General features: G+C 44.0%; 1 protein-coding gene across 1 annotated transcript in view; it reads right to left on the reverse strand.

The window, feature by feature from the left end:
* The window catches only part of LOC308517734 (BOS complex subunit NOMO1), a 53,869-nt gene that overhangs the window by 25,820 nt on the left and 9,668 nt on the right, over positions 1–18,381 (reverse strand). Inside the window, exons 6-14 of the mRNA XM_081089063.1 lie at positions 16,335–16,407; positions 12,939–13,091; positions 11,826–11,963; positions 11,415–11,504; positions 8,686–8,791; positions 8,357–8,507; positions 3,818–3,992; positions 2,296–2,437; positions 673–804 (exon numbers count right to left, since the gene is read on the reverse strand). Coding sequence (XP_080945189.1) covers positions 673–804; positions 2,296–2,437; positions 3,818–3,992; positions 8,357–8,507; positions 8,686–8,791; positions 11,415–11,504; positions 11,826–11,963; positions 12,939–13,091; positions 16,335–16,407 — 1,160 coding nt within the window. The remainder of the gene's footprint in view (positions 1–672; positions 805–2,295; positions 2,438–3,817; positions 3,993–8,356; positions 8,508–8,685; positions 8,792–11,414; positions 11,505–11,825; positions 11,964–12,938; positions 13,092–16,334; positions 16,408–18,381) is intronic.

The following is an 18,381-nucleotide window of genomic DNA, read 5'->3' on the forward strand; positions in this document are numbered from 1 at the left end:
ATAAACAAATGGGCATAGCTGTGTCCACATAAAACTTAATTTATAAAAATAGGCTGTTGGCCCTGAGGCCATAGTTTGCCAACACCTGATATAATGGAAAATGTAATTCCCCAGAAAAAGGAGATTTTACAAGCTATTCTCTGCCAGCAGCTCCAAGCTGAGCTTTGAAAAAGCAGAAATACAATATGGCAATGAGTACTTCTTGAGAAACTCAGGGAAAAGAGAACCAGTGTTTGCCAGCACCCACTGCTTTACCAGGCACGGTGCAAGAGCTTTACACCTGTATTTCATTTAGTTTTACCTCCTGCAGAAAGTCTATCACTCCTCTTTTACAGATGAGAAAACTGAGTCTCAAGGATGGCCAAGGTCACACAGCTGCTAATGGCAGCACACTGTGTTATCATTCCACACTTGCTTTTTCAGCATTTAGAAATAAAATGGCATGAGTGAGGGCACCCTCCCAAAAGAGAAGAGTGTGGCCTATCCTGATATGGTGGCAGCTGGTTCTTAGAGCCTCAGTTAAATAAAGCACATTCAAGGTCACAGGTCAGAGAAGAGCTAAACAAGTAATAGTATACATTTGGGATGCAATTTGGGAGCTGGGTTTTAGACGCTTAGAAAGAAGGCCATGAGGGCATGTGAGGGCCAGGAGAGGCTGTCTTGGTGTCTTACTTTTGTATTTTCCAGGGAGCACATTGTCAAACGTGAAAGTCATCGAGTTGACCTTGCCGGAGAGCTGGAGGCTCCGCTTCTCGCCCTGGCGGCTCAGGGACTGCAGGGTCACCAGCAGGTCGCCGCAGGTGTCTGCAGAGAAAAGACAGGAGGGCCTCATCTGACTGCCCTCATGAACCAGAGCACACGTTTGACCTCTGCGTGCTGCTTGCTATCTTTTATCTCCTGAAGGCCAGTGCCAGGGTTCCTTTAAAGCTAACATGTAGCTGCTTGATTCTAAAAAGCCCCCCATGTTGGACATCAGTACCAAGCACGGAAGCCACCACCGGGAAAGCAGCTCCACCATCTACTGAAATGGGCAAAGTAGTATTTATGGCGCACCAAGAGGAGCCAGAGAAAGAGAGAAAGGTGAGGAAAACTTACTTAATACCCACTTTATACTAGGCATAGAACTGGGCCTATCATCATCATATTATACTAGTAGCCCTACGCATGTGAGTAGCTCGCTGCCACTTGCCTCAGCTGGCCACCCACCCACCACCGATGGTAGCTCTCTGCTGCTCATAGCTCTCCGCCCACTTCCCCACCCTCCTGTAGCTCTCTGCCCACCTCCCCGCCCTCCTGTAGCTCTCCGCCCACTTCCCCACCCTCCTGTAGCTCTCTGCCCACTTCCCCACCCTCCTGTAGCTCTCCAACCACGTCCCCACCCTCCTGTAGCTCTCTGCCCACCTCCCCCGCTCTCCTGTAGCTCTCTGCCCACTTCCCCACCCTCCTGTAGCTCTCTGCCCACCTCCCCGCCCTCCTGTAGCTCTCTGCCCACCTCCCCGCCCTCCTGTAGCTTTCCAACCACTTCCTCCTCCCACCACTCATAGCTTGCTGCCCCGCCCTCCTGTAGCTCTCTACCACTTGTAGATTCGTTACAGCATAACGGATAATTAGCCTATTCCTCTCTTATTATATAGGATTACTAATAATAGCAAAGATTTAAATAGCTCTTGCTGTGTCCCGAGGACTTCTAAAGGCTATATGTACATACACTAACTCATTTGACTGTCACAACAAGCCTATGAGGCAGGTACTATTATCATCTCCATATTATAGATAAAGGACTCAAAGCAAAGAGAGTTAATTTGCCCCAGGTCACACAGCAAAGGTTCGAGCCCATGTGGTCCGGTTTCAGAGTCTATGTAGTCACTGTGCTACACTGTCTCTTGATGACCACATTTAACCTTCATTAAAACCCTCTGACAGCAGCAGTACTGCCATTTAACAGAAGGAAAACAGAAGCTGGGAAAGTAAATGCTGAGTCTCCTACCTGGAGAGTGACAGAGCTGGGACTGAAACCGGGGCCTAATTCCACCTTCCTTTCAGAGCCAGAGGGAGAAAAAGAGACCCACATGTTCTTTCAGGAGCCAAAGCAGAACGACTCCCAGAGAAATGTTTCTATGACGCACTGTGGCAATTTTTCAAAAAGAACTAGATGCAATATGACCCTCCAAACCACTGCCCAGGAGCAGCTTCTGCCTTCATCTTTAACGCTGCCCCGTGAGGGGAAGCTCACCCCCACCCCCACAGGCCTGCTTCTGTGAAACCATCTGTTCCTGCTTGCCATGGACATCTTACCCAAACAAGAGACTTTCCCAGAAACTGATGCCAAAAACTGCACAAAGGCCACATCCATCACAGGCCTGTCCTTCACAGTGAGAGGGAATGTCTGGGGTTTCAATGTCAGCCCCGCTCGGGTCTCTGCCTCAGGAACCACCACCTGTGGGAACACAGGGCAACATCAGCTATACCAGGGTTGCTGCTCCTCTGGCCTACGAGGCACCAGAACATTCATCTGGGCCCAAGGTCAAACATTTCCAAGGACAAAGGTTCATTTCTAGGCCGAGTTTTACACTCACAACAAATATGCAAGTAGCCAGTGTGAAGACAACACATTTCTAATTAGACAAAAAACCCATCCCCAGCAGTGCCTTAGTGCAAACAAAAGCCCATTGGGCATAACTCTCCAGATCGACACCCGAGCTGTGGTCATCACCTGAACACGGGGTGGAAACCACACTTAATCCCACAACCTTTTCCTGGCTTGAGGTCACACGTGACATAAGCTATGAACTTGCCGACGCTGCTTGGGTGCCCAATAGTGAAATTACGCCATTTTCTTCTTCCTTTTCTTCTATGGGCCTTTCTCAGGCTAATGAGAGGGACTGGGAAAGAAGGCAATGGTCACGTTTTTCATCCCTGGTAAAGATTACATTTCGGAACTGCCCTTCCTTGGATAAGTCCCTGCTCTGAAGGGCTTCCAAAGGCTTGTCAGTGTGGCCAGCTTTGCAAGAAGCTGCTGTCTAGTAAAGGAGCTGTCAGTCCACATACCACATTGTGCGATGGAAGCAGGGAGACACTGTTCTCCCACACAGGTCCTCAGAGGGAGGGATCCTATTTGCCCTAGAGGAGAGCAAGTCATAAAAGGAACCTTCCCAGCCCGCTCCATTCCCTCACTTGCTCTTTCTCAGGGAGGAGGAGCAGCAGCTGACTTGATGGGTGAGGGTGTGAAATCCACTGAGACACGGCCTTTCCCCGTGGGCACGGCCTCTGCACTGAGAGGCACAGTGGGCTGACCTCTGGTCCTGTTGCGTCTCCTGCCTGCTGGCCTCATCTGTGCTCACCGTGCAGTGAGACCAAGGGCCGAAGTCTCGCAGCCTCTCTGCTTGCCCAGATGGAGAAACCAGTGGTGCCTGCCCAGCATCTCCCATTCAGGGCAAGGCAGGAAAAGGCCTCAAGTTCCAGAAGCCATGCACTGTGGAAGTTACTGAGCTGCCATTAATAAAGAGTTCATTTTAATTTCCTTTGGGAATCATGGATATTCTGCAGCAGCCAAAAGCCTGAGAAGGTGGAGGTGTGATTGGCAGCCGGATACTAAGCCCTAATAAACATCACACTGGAAAAGAGAAAGGCCTGTCCCATCATTTTTAAACTGATTGCCTGTCTGCTCCACTCACAGTGACATGCAGGAATGTGAAGATGTCAACATAAGAAGTTGGGAATGGAAATGCTCCTTCCCTAACGCATTCTGGCTAATAATAACCCTTTGAAAAATCAATGCTCTTTTCAAATATCTTAACTAGAATAAAACTCATCATACCTGTACTTTGTAGGTCCCTGGTTTTGCTTTAAAACAAAATGATCCATGAGCATCCGTCTCCACGGTGACCAAAGACTTGTCCTTGTCTTGAGAAGACAGGACAACTTTGTATTTACTCATCTGCTTGACAGTGTCAGGGAAACGAATGATTGATATCTGGCCGCAGACACTGAACCTGCAACAAAGGGACCATTCATTCCAGCATGAGAACTCAATTATAACAGGAAAGGTGCTTATCAACCAAAATTACATGTCCATCTTCCAGCCCTTGTCCCTGAGACTAGATTCATCTTAAAAGACAGGAATGCAGCCCAAATGGTTCCAGTTTTAAAGGCAACCTTCGGAAAGATCGGACCTCTTTCTAATAAGGGAAAAGTCAGAGCGGGGGCCCAATGAAGGGCTGTGTGTGTGTTCTGGGTGACATCTGACAAACCCCCACGGTGGAAGTGATTTTTAGAAAATCTGTAGGTGATAAAAAAATGTTTCAGGTAACTGAATCTTTGGCGATGGAGCAGCCTCGGACTGAGAATATGGGCCAGTCCTTAAAAGCAAGAGCTGTAAGCTGCCTAAGAAAGTGTGGTATTACCAAGGCCATAAAACAAGGCAGTTATCAAAGACAACTTCCTCGCCTGTGATTACATATAATGTGTGGATAAGAGGAGCAATCTGGGAGATCTGAACATAAAAGGTAATTAAGTTAGAAAAATGCAAAGCTAAAGCTAAACTCCTTAGGAGCAAGGAGCCAAGAAAAGCAACTTGTAATTGACAAGCCCTATTAAGGAAATGATTCCGACCAGGCCGCATGAGCAGTGTGTAAAGGGCTCCAAAGTGTGTCTGGAGAGGCCCCTGAAAAGCACGTCCACACCCTGAGGAAGACCAACGAAGACCATCCTCAGTGATGCTCTTCACTCTCCGTCAGCTGATGTGTCCAAGTACAGTAAGGTACCACAGCTGAAGGCCGTGACGACTTCCTCAACGGACTAAAGGTTAAATTTTCTAATCTTAAAGAATCATTTTAGATAAAAATCAGTTGTCGATTCTGACAGAAAGATAACAAAGCGCTGGATTCAACGCTGGATAATCATGGGTGAACTAGATAATGGAACACCCCTCTGCAGCAAATAAAGAAACAACAGAAGGCACAACAAAGTGGTGGAATATTGTGTGTGTGAAATCTGGGAATAATAAAGAGCAGTCATTTCTCAGTGACTGACCCCGCCGAATGAGCTTTTTGGTGTGGGGGCCAAAAACTATAGCCCAGTGGCCAAGTCCAGCCCTGTGGCCAAGTCCAGCCCGCCAGCCACCTTGTTTTGTATGGACGTGAGCTAAGGATGGTTTTCATATTCTTTTAACTTTTAAAAGGTTAAAGGAAAAATAAAATCAAAAGAATATTACATGATACATAAAAATGATATGAAATTCAAAATTCAGTGTCCTAAATAAAGTTTTATTGGAACACAGCCATAGCTATCCATCTGCCTATTCATTTAGGAATTATCTATGGCACGTTCATCATAGAGACCATTAAGACCCTTTACCGAAAAAGTGTGCTAGCCCCTGATGTAGATGAAAGGGTATGCACTTTGGTTCTCATATTCATCTACTGTACACTTTCGGAATAAAAGGACAAGAGAATATTGATAAATTATTCTTAAGGACCTTTCATGGTCTCCTAATTCATGTCCACGTCAGGGAGAATGTCACCTAATTTGCTTCAAGCTGAATCTCTCCTAAGTTTTAAATATTTTAAGCATAAGATCTGTTTTAGCTCATATTCCCAATTAAAGAGAAGTGTCCATATTATATTTCAACTATAATAAAAAAATTAATTTAAAATAAAAGAGAGAAGTGTCCAGTTACCCTAAACCTCAAATGTATATTGGTTTAGTTTAGAAAAATAAACTAAAAAAAAAAAACTGGTAGGAGAATACTTGTTATATTGAAGGCCTTAAAAATTGATGTGTGTCAATAAATTCTTTCATTGGGGCTTAATAATTTATGAATAAAAACTGTTAATTTTGGTGTATTGTGGAATAACTATATCCTCATAGTCATTTGGACAGAAGTCAAAGAGTTTGTTTTTCAAATAAATTGAGATTTTTTTTTAAGTAACAAACAATAAATTAAAAGGCAAATGTGCCACGTTGGTCCAAAAGGAAAATGATGAATTTCCCCAATGGTGCTCAACAAATGTTTTCTTTCTTTGACCCCTATATTCCATTTTAAAGAAAATAAATATAGATGTAGTTCCCCCTCTCCATGAACTGCACTTCCTCCATCCACCCCATTGTTCAAATAAGCAACCTGGGACTCCGACAACACAAGACCCATTGATTCTCTCTCCATACTACCTGTCAAATCTCTACTTCTCACTTCCTCCCTGCCAGCACCTGGTCCCAGCACCACCATATCTCCTCCAGACAACCGTCACCACCTTCTTTCTAGTCCCTCCATTAGGTACTCTGGCTTCCCTCTGATCCATGCTTCACACAGCAGCCAAAAAATAAAAAACCTTTCTAAAATGACCTGATCCATAGCACTTGCTTGCTGAAAACTCTTCAACAGCTTTCCACTGCATTTGGGGATAAGCCCATCTCCACAAGACGGCTGCAAGTCACACAGCTCTCCCATCTCACCACTGCCTCCAGCCACGCTGGCTGTCTTCCAGAGAGCGCCCTTCTCCCCCTCCAGGCCTGTGCCCAGGCTGTTCCCTCTACCTGGGAAGTTCTTCACTTAGCTAACTTATAGTCCTCCAGAGGGTCCCAGTGACCCAGAGAGGCCTCCCATAGCTCCCCATTTAAATCAAGTCCTCTCAGAGCACCCGGTCTCTGCCCAGCACACACCTACTTTCATTTACAATCACAAATTTACCCGTCTTGAGTCTGTCTCCCCAGTAAGATGAAAGCCCTGGCTTTGGGATGTTAGGTTTCTTTTTACTGTTATATACCTGGCATTTCTAACAGTGCCTCACCCAGAGTAGCTGTTCAAAATGTTTATGAAGGGGAAGAGGGAGGACATAAGTTCAAGAATTGCGTCCTGAGCTCCATGACAGACATGGTACCAGGTTCCACAGTTGATGTACTTCCTGATTTCCCATTTGACACTAAATCCCAACCTTGACCAGGCAAATGGACTGTGTTTTCATGGCTCAGCTTCCTGGATCTCCCTGCCCATCGGGCACTACTTCATACCTAAAACCCACCCTTCAAACTCTGGCATTTCATTTCTGGTGTACTGATTTCCCAATTCTACTTCTGGCTGCCACCTGCAGCAAAATCTTTAGGATTTACCTTCCATTCAAGGATCTATTGGAGAGCTCCACCTAGTGGCCCTACAGACTCCAAAACTGAACCCCCATCATCTAACTGGCTCTCCCTACCCACAGCCGGTGGCACCACAGTCATCCTGCCCCTCAAAACGGAAACCCCCATCTGTCCTTCCCTTCCCTATAAGGCAAGCCCTCACCAACTCTCTTTTCAGGCCTCTTGTCTCCAAGTCTTGTCCCCTTCAAAGCCATCCTCCACCATGCCACCGGAGTGCCTCACTAAACACAAAAGTCTACCCGTGTTCCCTCCATGCTCACACTGTTCACTGGCCCCCGGGCCCCCAGCGGAGAAAGCCCTCAACTTCCAACGGGGTGTGAGGAGGTCTGCCCCTCCTCTGCCTGCCCAGCACTTCATGCACCAGCAACACCAAGCTTTATGCCACCATCACACCTGCTGCTCAGAAACTATGCACCTGCTCATGCTGCCTCTCTCCAAGCAGACGCTGTCCCTCTCCGTTTAAGTTATTGAGCACCTATTACTCTCAAGAAAGACGGCAGCATTCCCACTCTACAGGTAACACAAGTGCGAGAAAGATCTGAGATGTGACTCCAAGGCCTGGGTTCACTGCACCACACGTTATCACTACCTGATAAAACTACACAAATTCAACCACAGGATGTCCCCTCAAATGCAATAAATACAACAAAGCAGGAAAAACTATGACAACAGTTCAGAGCATCTTACAACAAACCTCGTCAACCAACTATAACATATTCCGAAGTCTTCAAGAATTAGGCCATGGAAGTCCCCACAGATGTGAAGTCCGACACGAAAGATCCTTTTCTTTAAGAATCCAGCATGTGCCCTAACAAGTTTGGCTCAGTGGATAGAGCGTTGGCCTGCGGACTCAAGGGTCCCAGGTTCAATTCGTCAAGGGCATGTACCTTGGTTGCGGGCACATCCCCAGTAGGGGGTGTGCAGGAGGCAGCTGATCGATGTTTCTCTCTCATCGATGTTTCTAACTCTCTATCCCTCTCCCTTCTTCTCTGTAAAAAATCAATAAAATATATATTTAAAAAAAAAAAAGAATCCAGCATGTAAGTACCTTCAGTGGATAAGACTTAGCAATAATCTTTCAGCCTGAATTTCTCAAAAGGAGTCTGAGACTGCATGTGGATCCTTGGCAGAAACAGTCAGATCAAAGGAGACTTTGTTTTCTGCTGGCTGCTGACATAAGCACTGGCGCTCCCAGACCCAAACATGATAACCTTACCCCGTGGCAATGATGTCAGCCAGCTGAGGAGTGTTAGGTGCAATTTTGATTGTGACAGTTTCAAAGTAGAGGTGCTCTTTCTGCGCATGGATGGTGTATGTGCCAGTGGTTATGTTCTCCAGACGGAATGAGCCATCAGCTTTTGTTTTGACTGTAAAACAAAACACGCCAACAAAAGATGAGCCAAAAAAGAACTGCCTAGCCCTCCATATTCACAGGAACACGTGAGACAGAAAGCTGACATATTTTCACAGAGTCATTAGGATTTTGTTTCCTTTCCATTTGTCTGTGATCAAACACTAGCCCCAGGGGCCAACACGTTTGCCTACCTTTGATTTGGTTATTCAGAGTGACGACTGCCTCCGGAACACCTTCTCCTTTGGGCCCATTCAGGACCCGCCCAGTGACAGAGAATCCCATGACGTGGAACACGGGCTGGCAGATGAAGAACAGGAAGAAGGTTCTCATGCATGAGCTGCAAACGTCTCCCTTATGCCACTCATGCCACCACTCACGGCATCGCTCAGCACATCTCCCACACTGGCTTCTCCCAGTCCCGTATGCCAGCCACGCTCCTTCTCAGCTCACCTACACAAGTGGCTCCCCCACTGGCAGCACATTCCCTGAGTCTGTCTCCTTCCTTGAATTCTCAACAGTTGACATATTGATGTATGTCCAATAATTCAATAAAACAGATCTATAGATTTACTTCCCCAGCTAAAGATCACCAAGTCAGATTGGTGAGAGCCTCCCTACCCATTCTCCTTTCCTTCCTCCTCCCTCCAGACGTCCCATTTTGGAGTTCTCCAGCCCCCCAAGCTTAAACCCAGCATCACTTCAACATCAGTCTGTCCTGGGGATTTCACCTCAGCAAGGTCTCCCAAGCCCTTCTCCTGCCTCTTCCTACCACACCCTGAATTCAAGTCCTTAACGACTCCACCCCAGCTGCTGCACTGCCCACAGCATTTTGTAGTTGGGTTATCTGTGTCTGCCCATCCCACTCCTGAGGGCCATGGCTTTGTTCTCTCTGCAGCCTCTATGTTCCAGCCACCCGGATTCTTGGTTCCTCAAGCTGGCCACATGGGTGCACCACATGCATCCCTCACAGGGGCTTCCACACCAGCAGCTTCCTCAGCCTGGATCTTCTCCCACACCTAGACAAGATCTGGCAGGAAGCCACTCATTTTCATCAATCAGGTTTCAGTTCAAACAGTCACCACCTCCGAAAAGGTTTCCCTAACTATCATATCTCAGTAGTCCCTGCCTCCCACCCCAGCCAGTCACTGTCCATCATACTAATCTATTGGCTTCATCAAAAAATGATGGATATCTGAAATGTCCTTGTTTGATTTATTATAGTTGTTTACCTCCCATTAGAAATGTAAGATCCATAGAGATGAAGACTTCTTCCATCTTAGTCACTGGTACATAGTAGGCATTCAATAAATAACTCATGAATGAATGAATGAATGAATGCATATATGCCACAGCATTTGAGAGAGCTTGAAAAAAATAAAATGGCTTCCTTTTTATTCAGGTAGTCTTTCTTCATCCTTCTAAAAAGATGTGGTTTACCCACTTTTTAATACATATATCCACTCAACAAACACTTTAGGTACCTACAATGTGCCAGGCACTAAGTCACATGTTAGGAATACAGTGAAGAGTAAGGCTGACCTCAGGCAGCTTACAGGCCCTCTCATACCTAAAATTCCCTTCACCTCTTTGTTTAAAAACGTGTCTTTCCTCACTCAACTGCTCCTGCTCTTCTCCACAGGCCCCTGAAGCATGCAAGAACTTCATCTTCTCACCCTTCTCACCCGCTCCAGGGCACAGCACAACAGTCAAGTGCTTTCCTGAACCTCACAAAGCAGAGTCAGGACCCCATGGAGCATGCCACCTGAACGCCAGCGCCTACCAGTGCAAACTCCCTTAGCGCAGCACTTTCAAATGTAAGATTACAAGAAAACAATTGAAATCTAATATTTTCAATAACTGTAACACTGGGTGGTCCGTTTAGGAAAGACTATTATTTTCTTTTGGGATTTGCTCTATCTAGCTAATTCGCTACAGTAACCATTTTCAAATTCTGTAATTAAAGATGTGTGATGAAAAACACATTTACCCTCTATTTTAGGGCCTAAGGAGTTTATCAGGCTGCCTATCCATTCCTATCACCATGGTCCAAGCTCTGTCAGCTCTCAATGATTGACTGCCACAGCCTCAACAGGTCCCTTGCTTCCACCCTGCCCCCTGGGAACTCTTCTCAACATTGTAGCCAAAGGCACCACACCTCTCCTCTGCTCAGAACCTCACCCAGAGTGGGGCTAATTGTCACCCAGAGTGGCCCACCAGGCCCGGTACAATCTGCCCCATCATCTCTCTGTCCTTCTGTCTTCTTCCTCCCTTCCTCACTCCTTCCATTCCAGCCACCCTGGCCTCCTGGGTCCGCCAAACTCTCTAAGCCTCAGAACCTTAGCATCTGCTATTCCCTCTGTCTTAAAATACCCTTCCCACAGAAGTATGGTTCACTGTCTCTTCCCCTTCAGGTGTGGCTCAAATGTCACCTTCACAGCGAGATTTCCCAAGAACACCCTGTAAGACAGCCACCCGTCTCAATCCAGAAAATATGTAATCTCCTTTCTTGCTTTATTGCTCTAGAGAACACTAACCACTTTCTAATATACGTTCATTTGTAAGTATATTCCTTTTCTGACATTAGAACATGAATTCCACAGAACAGGAATTTTGCTTTGTCCCTGCTGTAAGCCCACCCCTAGAATAGTACCGGAAACGATGTCACTGGCACTCAATAAACTTACTTCCCTGAATGAAGTAGCTATAACTAGGGCTCCAAGTCTCTAAGATAAAGACATGTAGTAAGAGGGCTGAGGTGTCTAGTGAATTCCAAGCTAAACTAGAAGAATACAAGATTCTGATGTTTCCAACAGCCCATCTTGATAAAATACTGATTATTTTCTTAAACTTGTTTGCAACACCTGTGCCCAGGGATTGGGAACTCGAACAGCTGTTCCTCTAGAAGACGGGGAGTTCCTACCTCAATTTTCAGGCTGTCGTGTTCCACTGTAAAGTCGAGCCTGGAAGGAGCAACGTCAAAGGTAATCCTCTCCCCTCTGTAGAATGGAATCTGGAAGGAAGAGTCTGTTACTTGCTAAGAGCCAATAGCAAGATTCAACCATCAATATTAGTAATCGATCTGGCAGCCCACGAATGACAAGGGGTACAAGGCAGGCCAAGAGGAACTATCATTCTGTTGCTGATTTTAAGAGAAAGGCCTGCATTTCTACAGCTATTACAGAGGGGCCAGAGCCTTATCCTAAATAACTGCTAAATAAAATGTTCACAAAACCGCGGGCCAACCAGTTAGTCCTTACCACCCAAATGGCATCGACTCTGACTGCACCCTAAGAGTCCCAAACACAAAGAGAACAGAAACTGCCTCACTCACCACAGTGTAGCCCCCACTTGGCAAGGAAGAGAAGGAGAAGGTGCCATCTTCTTTGGAGACTGCGTGGCACAAATATACCAGACTCTTGTCTTGGGGCTGGAAGCCGGGCACTGGTGAGATGGTGCAGCCCAGCACATCCTGGGCCAGGAAAACAGAACATGACTTCCTTATCCACTTACACGTTCGGACTATCATCAAATAGCCACACTACAGGAAAACTTTCATAAGTTTTATGTCACAAAATATGTCTTTCGGAAATCTAACGCATAGTACAGGTAAAAGGAACAAAAATATTTACATTCAAGTTTAAAATGGCACAGTTTTCTTGGAAAAAAAGACACAATTGCCCATCCCTACAATGGGTCACCATTCTCCAGATAAGAAATCGGAGCTCAGATGGACAATCGTGCGGGGAAGGCCTAGAGCAGTGGTTCTCAACCTTCCTAATGCCGCGACCCCTTAATACAGTTCCTCATGTTGTGGTGACCCCCAACCATAAAATTATTTTCGTTGCTACTTCATAACTGTAATTTTGCTACTGTTATGAATCGTCATGTAAATATCTGATATGCAGGATGTATTTTCATTGTTACAAATGGAACATAATTAAAGCATAGTGATTAATCACAAAAACAACATGTAATTATATATGTGTTTTCCGATGGTCTTGGGCGACCCCTGTGAAAGGGTCGTTCGACCCCCAAAGGGGTCGCGACCCACAGGTTGAGAACCGCTGGCCTAGAGAGAGGAAGGGACCGGGGTGGAGGGGGTCAATGCGGGGGAGAGGGGACACCTGTAATACTTACAACAATAAAAATAAATTTTAAAAAGAAAAGCAAATAAAGAAAATGGAGCCCAGGAAGGTGAAGAGACTGGCCCAAATTTGCACAGCTAGTAAGAGACAGAGCTGGGATTTGTCAGAAATGGATCTGATTGATTTCAAAACCTGTGCACTTTACACCAAACTCCACCATCTCCCAGGATAGACATTCAGTTTCTTATAAGTCAACCGAGAAACACAATGTTCTGAAACGTTGAGATTATAAATCAACCTTCACTGCATTTTAAATAGTATAGTCTCAGTGTCTCCTTTCTTCACTTTCCCTTGCTTACCTCTTTGGTTACTGAAGAAGAAAAGAGAAGAAACTTCACCCCTTTCATGGGCTCCCCATCACTGCGGACAGAGCCAGACACGTTGTATCCAGCCACAATGAGGGGACTGGCGGCGTTAGCGTTGGAGTTGGTCACTCGCACAGTGGTGCTCGCCTACAAAAGAAGATTTTAACTTCCAAAAAAAGGAAATAGTACATATAAATTTAAAAAGCACATATAGGGGGTGGCTAATTGATGTTTCTCTCTTACATCGATTTTTTTTTCTCTCTCTCTCTCTAAAGTCAGTAGATCAATCCATCAGGAAAGGACGGAAGGGAGGGAGGAAGGGAGGGAGGAAGGGAAGGAGGGAGAGGAAAGAAGAAAGGAAGGAAGGAGGGAAGAAATAGAGAGAGAAGCACTTGCAAAGTGTTTAAGAACATGGGGACATGAAAAAAGGAACGTAAAATTGCATATGTAGTATAATCACTATTTTTTCATGCACAAAATGAAGTAAAAGGAAATATGGCAAATGTAGATAATGGCAATTTCATCTGTATGGTGACATTTTACTTCTTTTACACATTTTCCACCTTCCAAATTTTTTGTTTCCACTCCTTGATTCTTTATGTTTCAATTTTTAAAAGTGAGCATGCCTTATTTTTTCCCTATGTTTACTGGCATATAAAGCATGTATTTTTTAAGCTTCAGTACGATTTACGTGGAGAAAAGTACACATATTCTAAGTGTCCAGGGCAGTGATTTTCACAAACTGAGCACACCATGCAAACAGTGCCCAAAACAGAACAGAACAGCCCCACAACCCCACTCGGGCTCATTTCCAGTCACGGCCCCCCTTCAGGGGCAGCCAGCATCCTGACTTTTAACAGCGCACTTTACTTTGAAACACAACTTTATATTAATGAACTAAATTCCTTTATGCATACAATTAACAATGTAAGCCTTAACATGTATTCTATTCATAATATGTAAGCCACTGAGTTTTAAATAAAACATTTTAAACCTAGGCTGAAACCATACCATCAATTGTAACTGCATAAAAACTATAGGGTAAAAACTGAAACACTTATTCTGATGCTTCTTTTTTTTTTTTTAATTAAATCTTTATTGTTCATATTATTACATTTGTTCCTCTTTCTTCCCCCCATAACTTCCCTCCTCCCAGTTCCTGCCCCACCCTCCGCCCTCACGCCCCACCCACTGTCCTCATCCACAGGTGCACGATTTTTGTCCAGTCTCTTCCCGAATCTCCCACACCCCTTTCCCCACCAAGAATAGTCAGTCCATTCCCTTTCTATGTCCCTGATTCTATTATGATCACCAGATTATTTATTCACTTGATTTTTAGATTCACTTGATAGATGTGTATTTGTTGTTCATAATTTGTATCTTTACCTTTTTTTTCTTCTTCCTCTTCTTAAAGGATACCTTTCAGCATTTCATATAATACTGGTTTGGTAGTGATGAACTCCTTTAGCTTTTCCTTATCTGTGAAGCTCTTTATCTGACCTTCAGTTCTGAATGATAGCTTTGCTGGATAAAGTAATCTTGGTTGTAGGTTCTTGGTATTCATCACTTTGAATATTTCTTGCCACTCCCTTCTGGCCTGCAAAGTTTCTGTTGAGAAATCAGCTGACAGTCGTATGGGTATTCCCTTGTAGGTAACTGAGTTTCTTTCTCTTGCTGCTTTTAAGATTCTCTCTTTGTCTTTTGCTCTTGGCATTTTAATTATGATGTGTCTTGATGTGGTCCTCTTTGGATTCCTTTTGTTTGGGGTTCTCTGCGCTTCCTGGACCTGTAAGTCTATTTCTTTCACCAGGTAGGGGAAGTTTTCTGTCATTATTTCCTCAAATAGGTTTTCAATATCTTGCTCTCTCTCATCTTCTGGCACCCCTATAATTCTGATGTTGGTACGCTTGAAGCTGTCCCAGAGGCTCCTTACACTATCTTCATATTTTCGGATTCTTTTTTCATTTTGCTTTTCCGGTTGGGTGTTTTTTGCTTCTTCGCATTTCAAATCTTTGCCTTGATTCTTGCGCTCCTCTGGTCTGCTGTTGGAAGTCTGTATAGTATTCGTTATTTCAGTCCGTGTATGCTTAATTTCTAGTTGGTTCTTTATCATAACATCGAGGGTCTCATTAGATTTCTTGAGGATCTCACTACATTTATCAGCGGCTTCTAGACAGTTCTTAAGAGACCTTAAAAGTGTGGTTCTGAACTCAATATCCTCCATGGACAGTTTTGTCCTGTTTCTTTGTCTCCGCATTTTTTTTATGCTTTCTTGGTGCACCCCCTAGTGGTCTTTGTGTGCAGTATTGTTGTAGTTAAGCCTTGATTGTTGTCGGCAATACCGGGGGTGATTTGACCTCCAGGCTAACTGGCTATGAGAGTCCCCTGATGCTTCTTGAGCAAGAATGAGACACAGCCTCAAAATTAACGTAAAAGCTAGCATGTCGAAATGTCCCTTAAGTCTTTCTTATTTCAATTTGTTTTTCCACAGCTATTATAAAACCTCACCTAGTATGTTTCTTCTTTTTTTGATCTTTTATTAGAAACTATTTAAAACAAAATAATATAAGAAATACTCTACAGAACACCTCTACACGCTCTAACCAGCTAAAGAAATGAGTAAAAATACAATTTAAGACCCTTACATCTCCCCTTTCTCCCCCCTCTACAGATGTCAGTATCCTAATTAGCATGTGTTTGCCATTCCTACCTACATCTGTGCAATTTTTCCACATATGAATACATCCCTAACTGGTATGATCAGGAGTGTTTTTAGTTACTATATAAATGGCATCATATTTCCTTATCCTTCAGCAACTTGCCTTTTTCCTTCACAGTAGGTTTTTAAATATAGTCGTATTGATGTATGTGGCTCTGGCGCATTCATTATGGCTGATGTGAAGAATTCGATTGTGTGATAAAACCACAATCCACCCTCCTCTTAATGAGCATTTAGGTTGTGTGCAATATTTTGCTATTGCAAACAAAGTTGCAATAAACATTCTTATACGTTCTCCTTGGGCACATATACAACAGCTTCTAGGATGTTAAGCATATTTATAGAATGTTGTTCTTGACTGAAAAAAGCACAACAAAAAATCTCCTCAGGTTCTTTTGTGTTGATTTGCCTTAAGATAGCTGTAGTTAATAACAAACCTAGTTCACAGCAGGAAGACAATATTTTTACCTAAAACTGAAACCAACATAAGCAACATGTGCTACAGTGAAGGAGTTTCACCTTAAAAATACCATCAAGCTCATCAGCAGCACCACTATTTTTAAATCTACTTCTAGAAAACCATAAACTCATTTCACATCCTGAACCGAAACCCCCGCTGTGCCCAAACCAGCACGTTGTTGCCACACTAAAGACATAACGGAAATGCTTACCTCTTTCAATGCCCAGGTTGGATGAGTTGCAAGGATTTCATAATCTCCAGGAAGAACTTTAAAAAATGCAAACCTAAGGATACAAAATACCACTTAACTCACTCCCAACAACCCGAGTAGTTCTCATTTTATGACCAATATTGGAAAGAACAGAAAATAGTGTTTGAATTATCACAGACTTGCCGTTAGCTGGTTAGTGAGCATAAACAAAATTTCATCCTTCACTGTGCAAAGCCACATCAGACAGCACTTAGTGTGTGCAAGGATAGGTAGGTATTCTGTGTGCCGACAGGAAGGAGGGTTTGTTTTCCTTAACCCCCAGGAATTCTGGCTTAAAAACCAGTCACTGTGGTTTAGCAGGCGTCAGTCATAGAATAGGCAAGAAGGGAGTGATGTGTCAAAGGCACAGAAGTGGAAAGGAATCACATGTAAGGACAGAGAACAGATCTGATAGGCTAGGCAGACACTAACACAGGATGATGCTAATGATATGGGAGGAAAAATGATAACAACCTCTGAATCCTATGCACGAGTGTTTATACCTGTTATCAGAAACAAATATGACATTATGGGCTTGTATGCAAAGCAACAGCAATGAAAGCAGAAGTCAGTGAAGATGTCTCAGGTAGGTCCTGACTAACCAAGACAAGAGTAAAATGAGCTGAGGTTGGAAATGGAAGGATTCTGACACATTTAACCCTTTAAATCTGCAAAGCACCAGACAATTAGAGGGCTAGTTCTAATGAAATGAACTACAAAAAGCATTCAATTTCTTCTTCTGTGGTGGTATTTTATTATATCAAACTAGAGGCCTGGTGCACAAATTTGTGCACTGGAGGGGGGGGGGGGGGGGAAGTCCCCTCAGCCCGGATTGCCAGAGGGCGCAGGGCAGGCCAAGGACCCCACCGGTGCATGATTGGGGCTGGGGAGAGATGCGGGAGGTTGGCCAGCTGGGGAGAGATCGAGGGAGGGCTCCAGGGTGTGTCCAGCCTGTCTCACTCAGTCCCAATCAGCTGGAGCATCTGACCCCTGGTGGTCAGTGCATGTCATAGCAATTTGTCGACTGGTCGACTGTCTGCCCCCTGGTGGTCAGTACACATCATAGTGAGTGGTTGAATAGCCTTAGCATATCATTAGCATATTATGCTTTGATTGTTGAATGGCCGAATGGCCGATCACACACTTAGCATATTAGGTTTTTATTATATAGGATATTGCCTGTAATAACTGGATAGGGCTTGGCAATCACTTTGCTACAATAAAATTCAAGCTGCCACTGGATTTTGGTCTTAGTAAGATGTAGCCTACACTTCATATCCATGATATCCCTGGTGTGTAAGTTAGTATCTTCATTTAGTTAGTGCAGATAAAGAGATTCAGAAAGATCAAGTCATTTTTCCCAGCAAGGTCAACAGCAAACTACTAGCCTAGAGAAAATGAGAACTCCACATTCCTTCTATAGACCAGGGCTGGAGAGGCATCAATCAAATGTTATTTCAAAAATAATTTCAACAATCATTTAAAAATCGAATGACTTACTGACAGATTCATTATAAACTTCAATTTTGCAGCTTAGTCAATTTTGTATATTAAAGTAGTAATGATCTGAATGCTCTCAAAATTATCAGTTGGAACTATTCTGCTATTAATCTTGGCACATCTGTTAACATTTACAACTCAGTGATATAAATCCATTAAATAAATGCTTTAAATTTGACTTAACAAGGTTAATTAAGTAGTCATCATTCGAACTACAAAACAATTTTGATGTAATAGGGACAAAATGATTTGTAAAAATAATTGAGCTAACCTATATTTGAGGTAAGTTATTAAGCACATATGTCACACCAAAAAGCTTGAAACACTAACACTAGATAATTTAATCTTCTCAATAACTTTAGGATGGAAAATTTCATGATTATTATCATTTTTGAATGAGGAAATGGAGGCCCAGAGGCCTTAAGTAATTTGCTCCTGGTTAAACAGCTAGTAAATGGGGAAACCAGGATTCAAACCCAGGCTCTTGGGCTCCAGAGCCAGTGCCAAC

Source organism: Myotis nattereri, assembly GCF_964212035.1.
Source record: "Myotis nattereri genome assembly, chromosome: 4".
In the NCBI taxonomy this organism is placed as follows: Eukaryota; Metazoa; Chordata; class Mammalia; order Chiroptera; family Vespertilionidae; genus Myotis; species Myotis nattereri.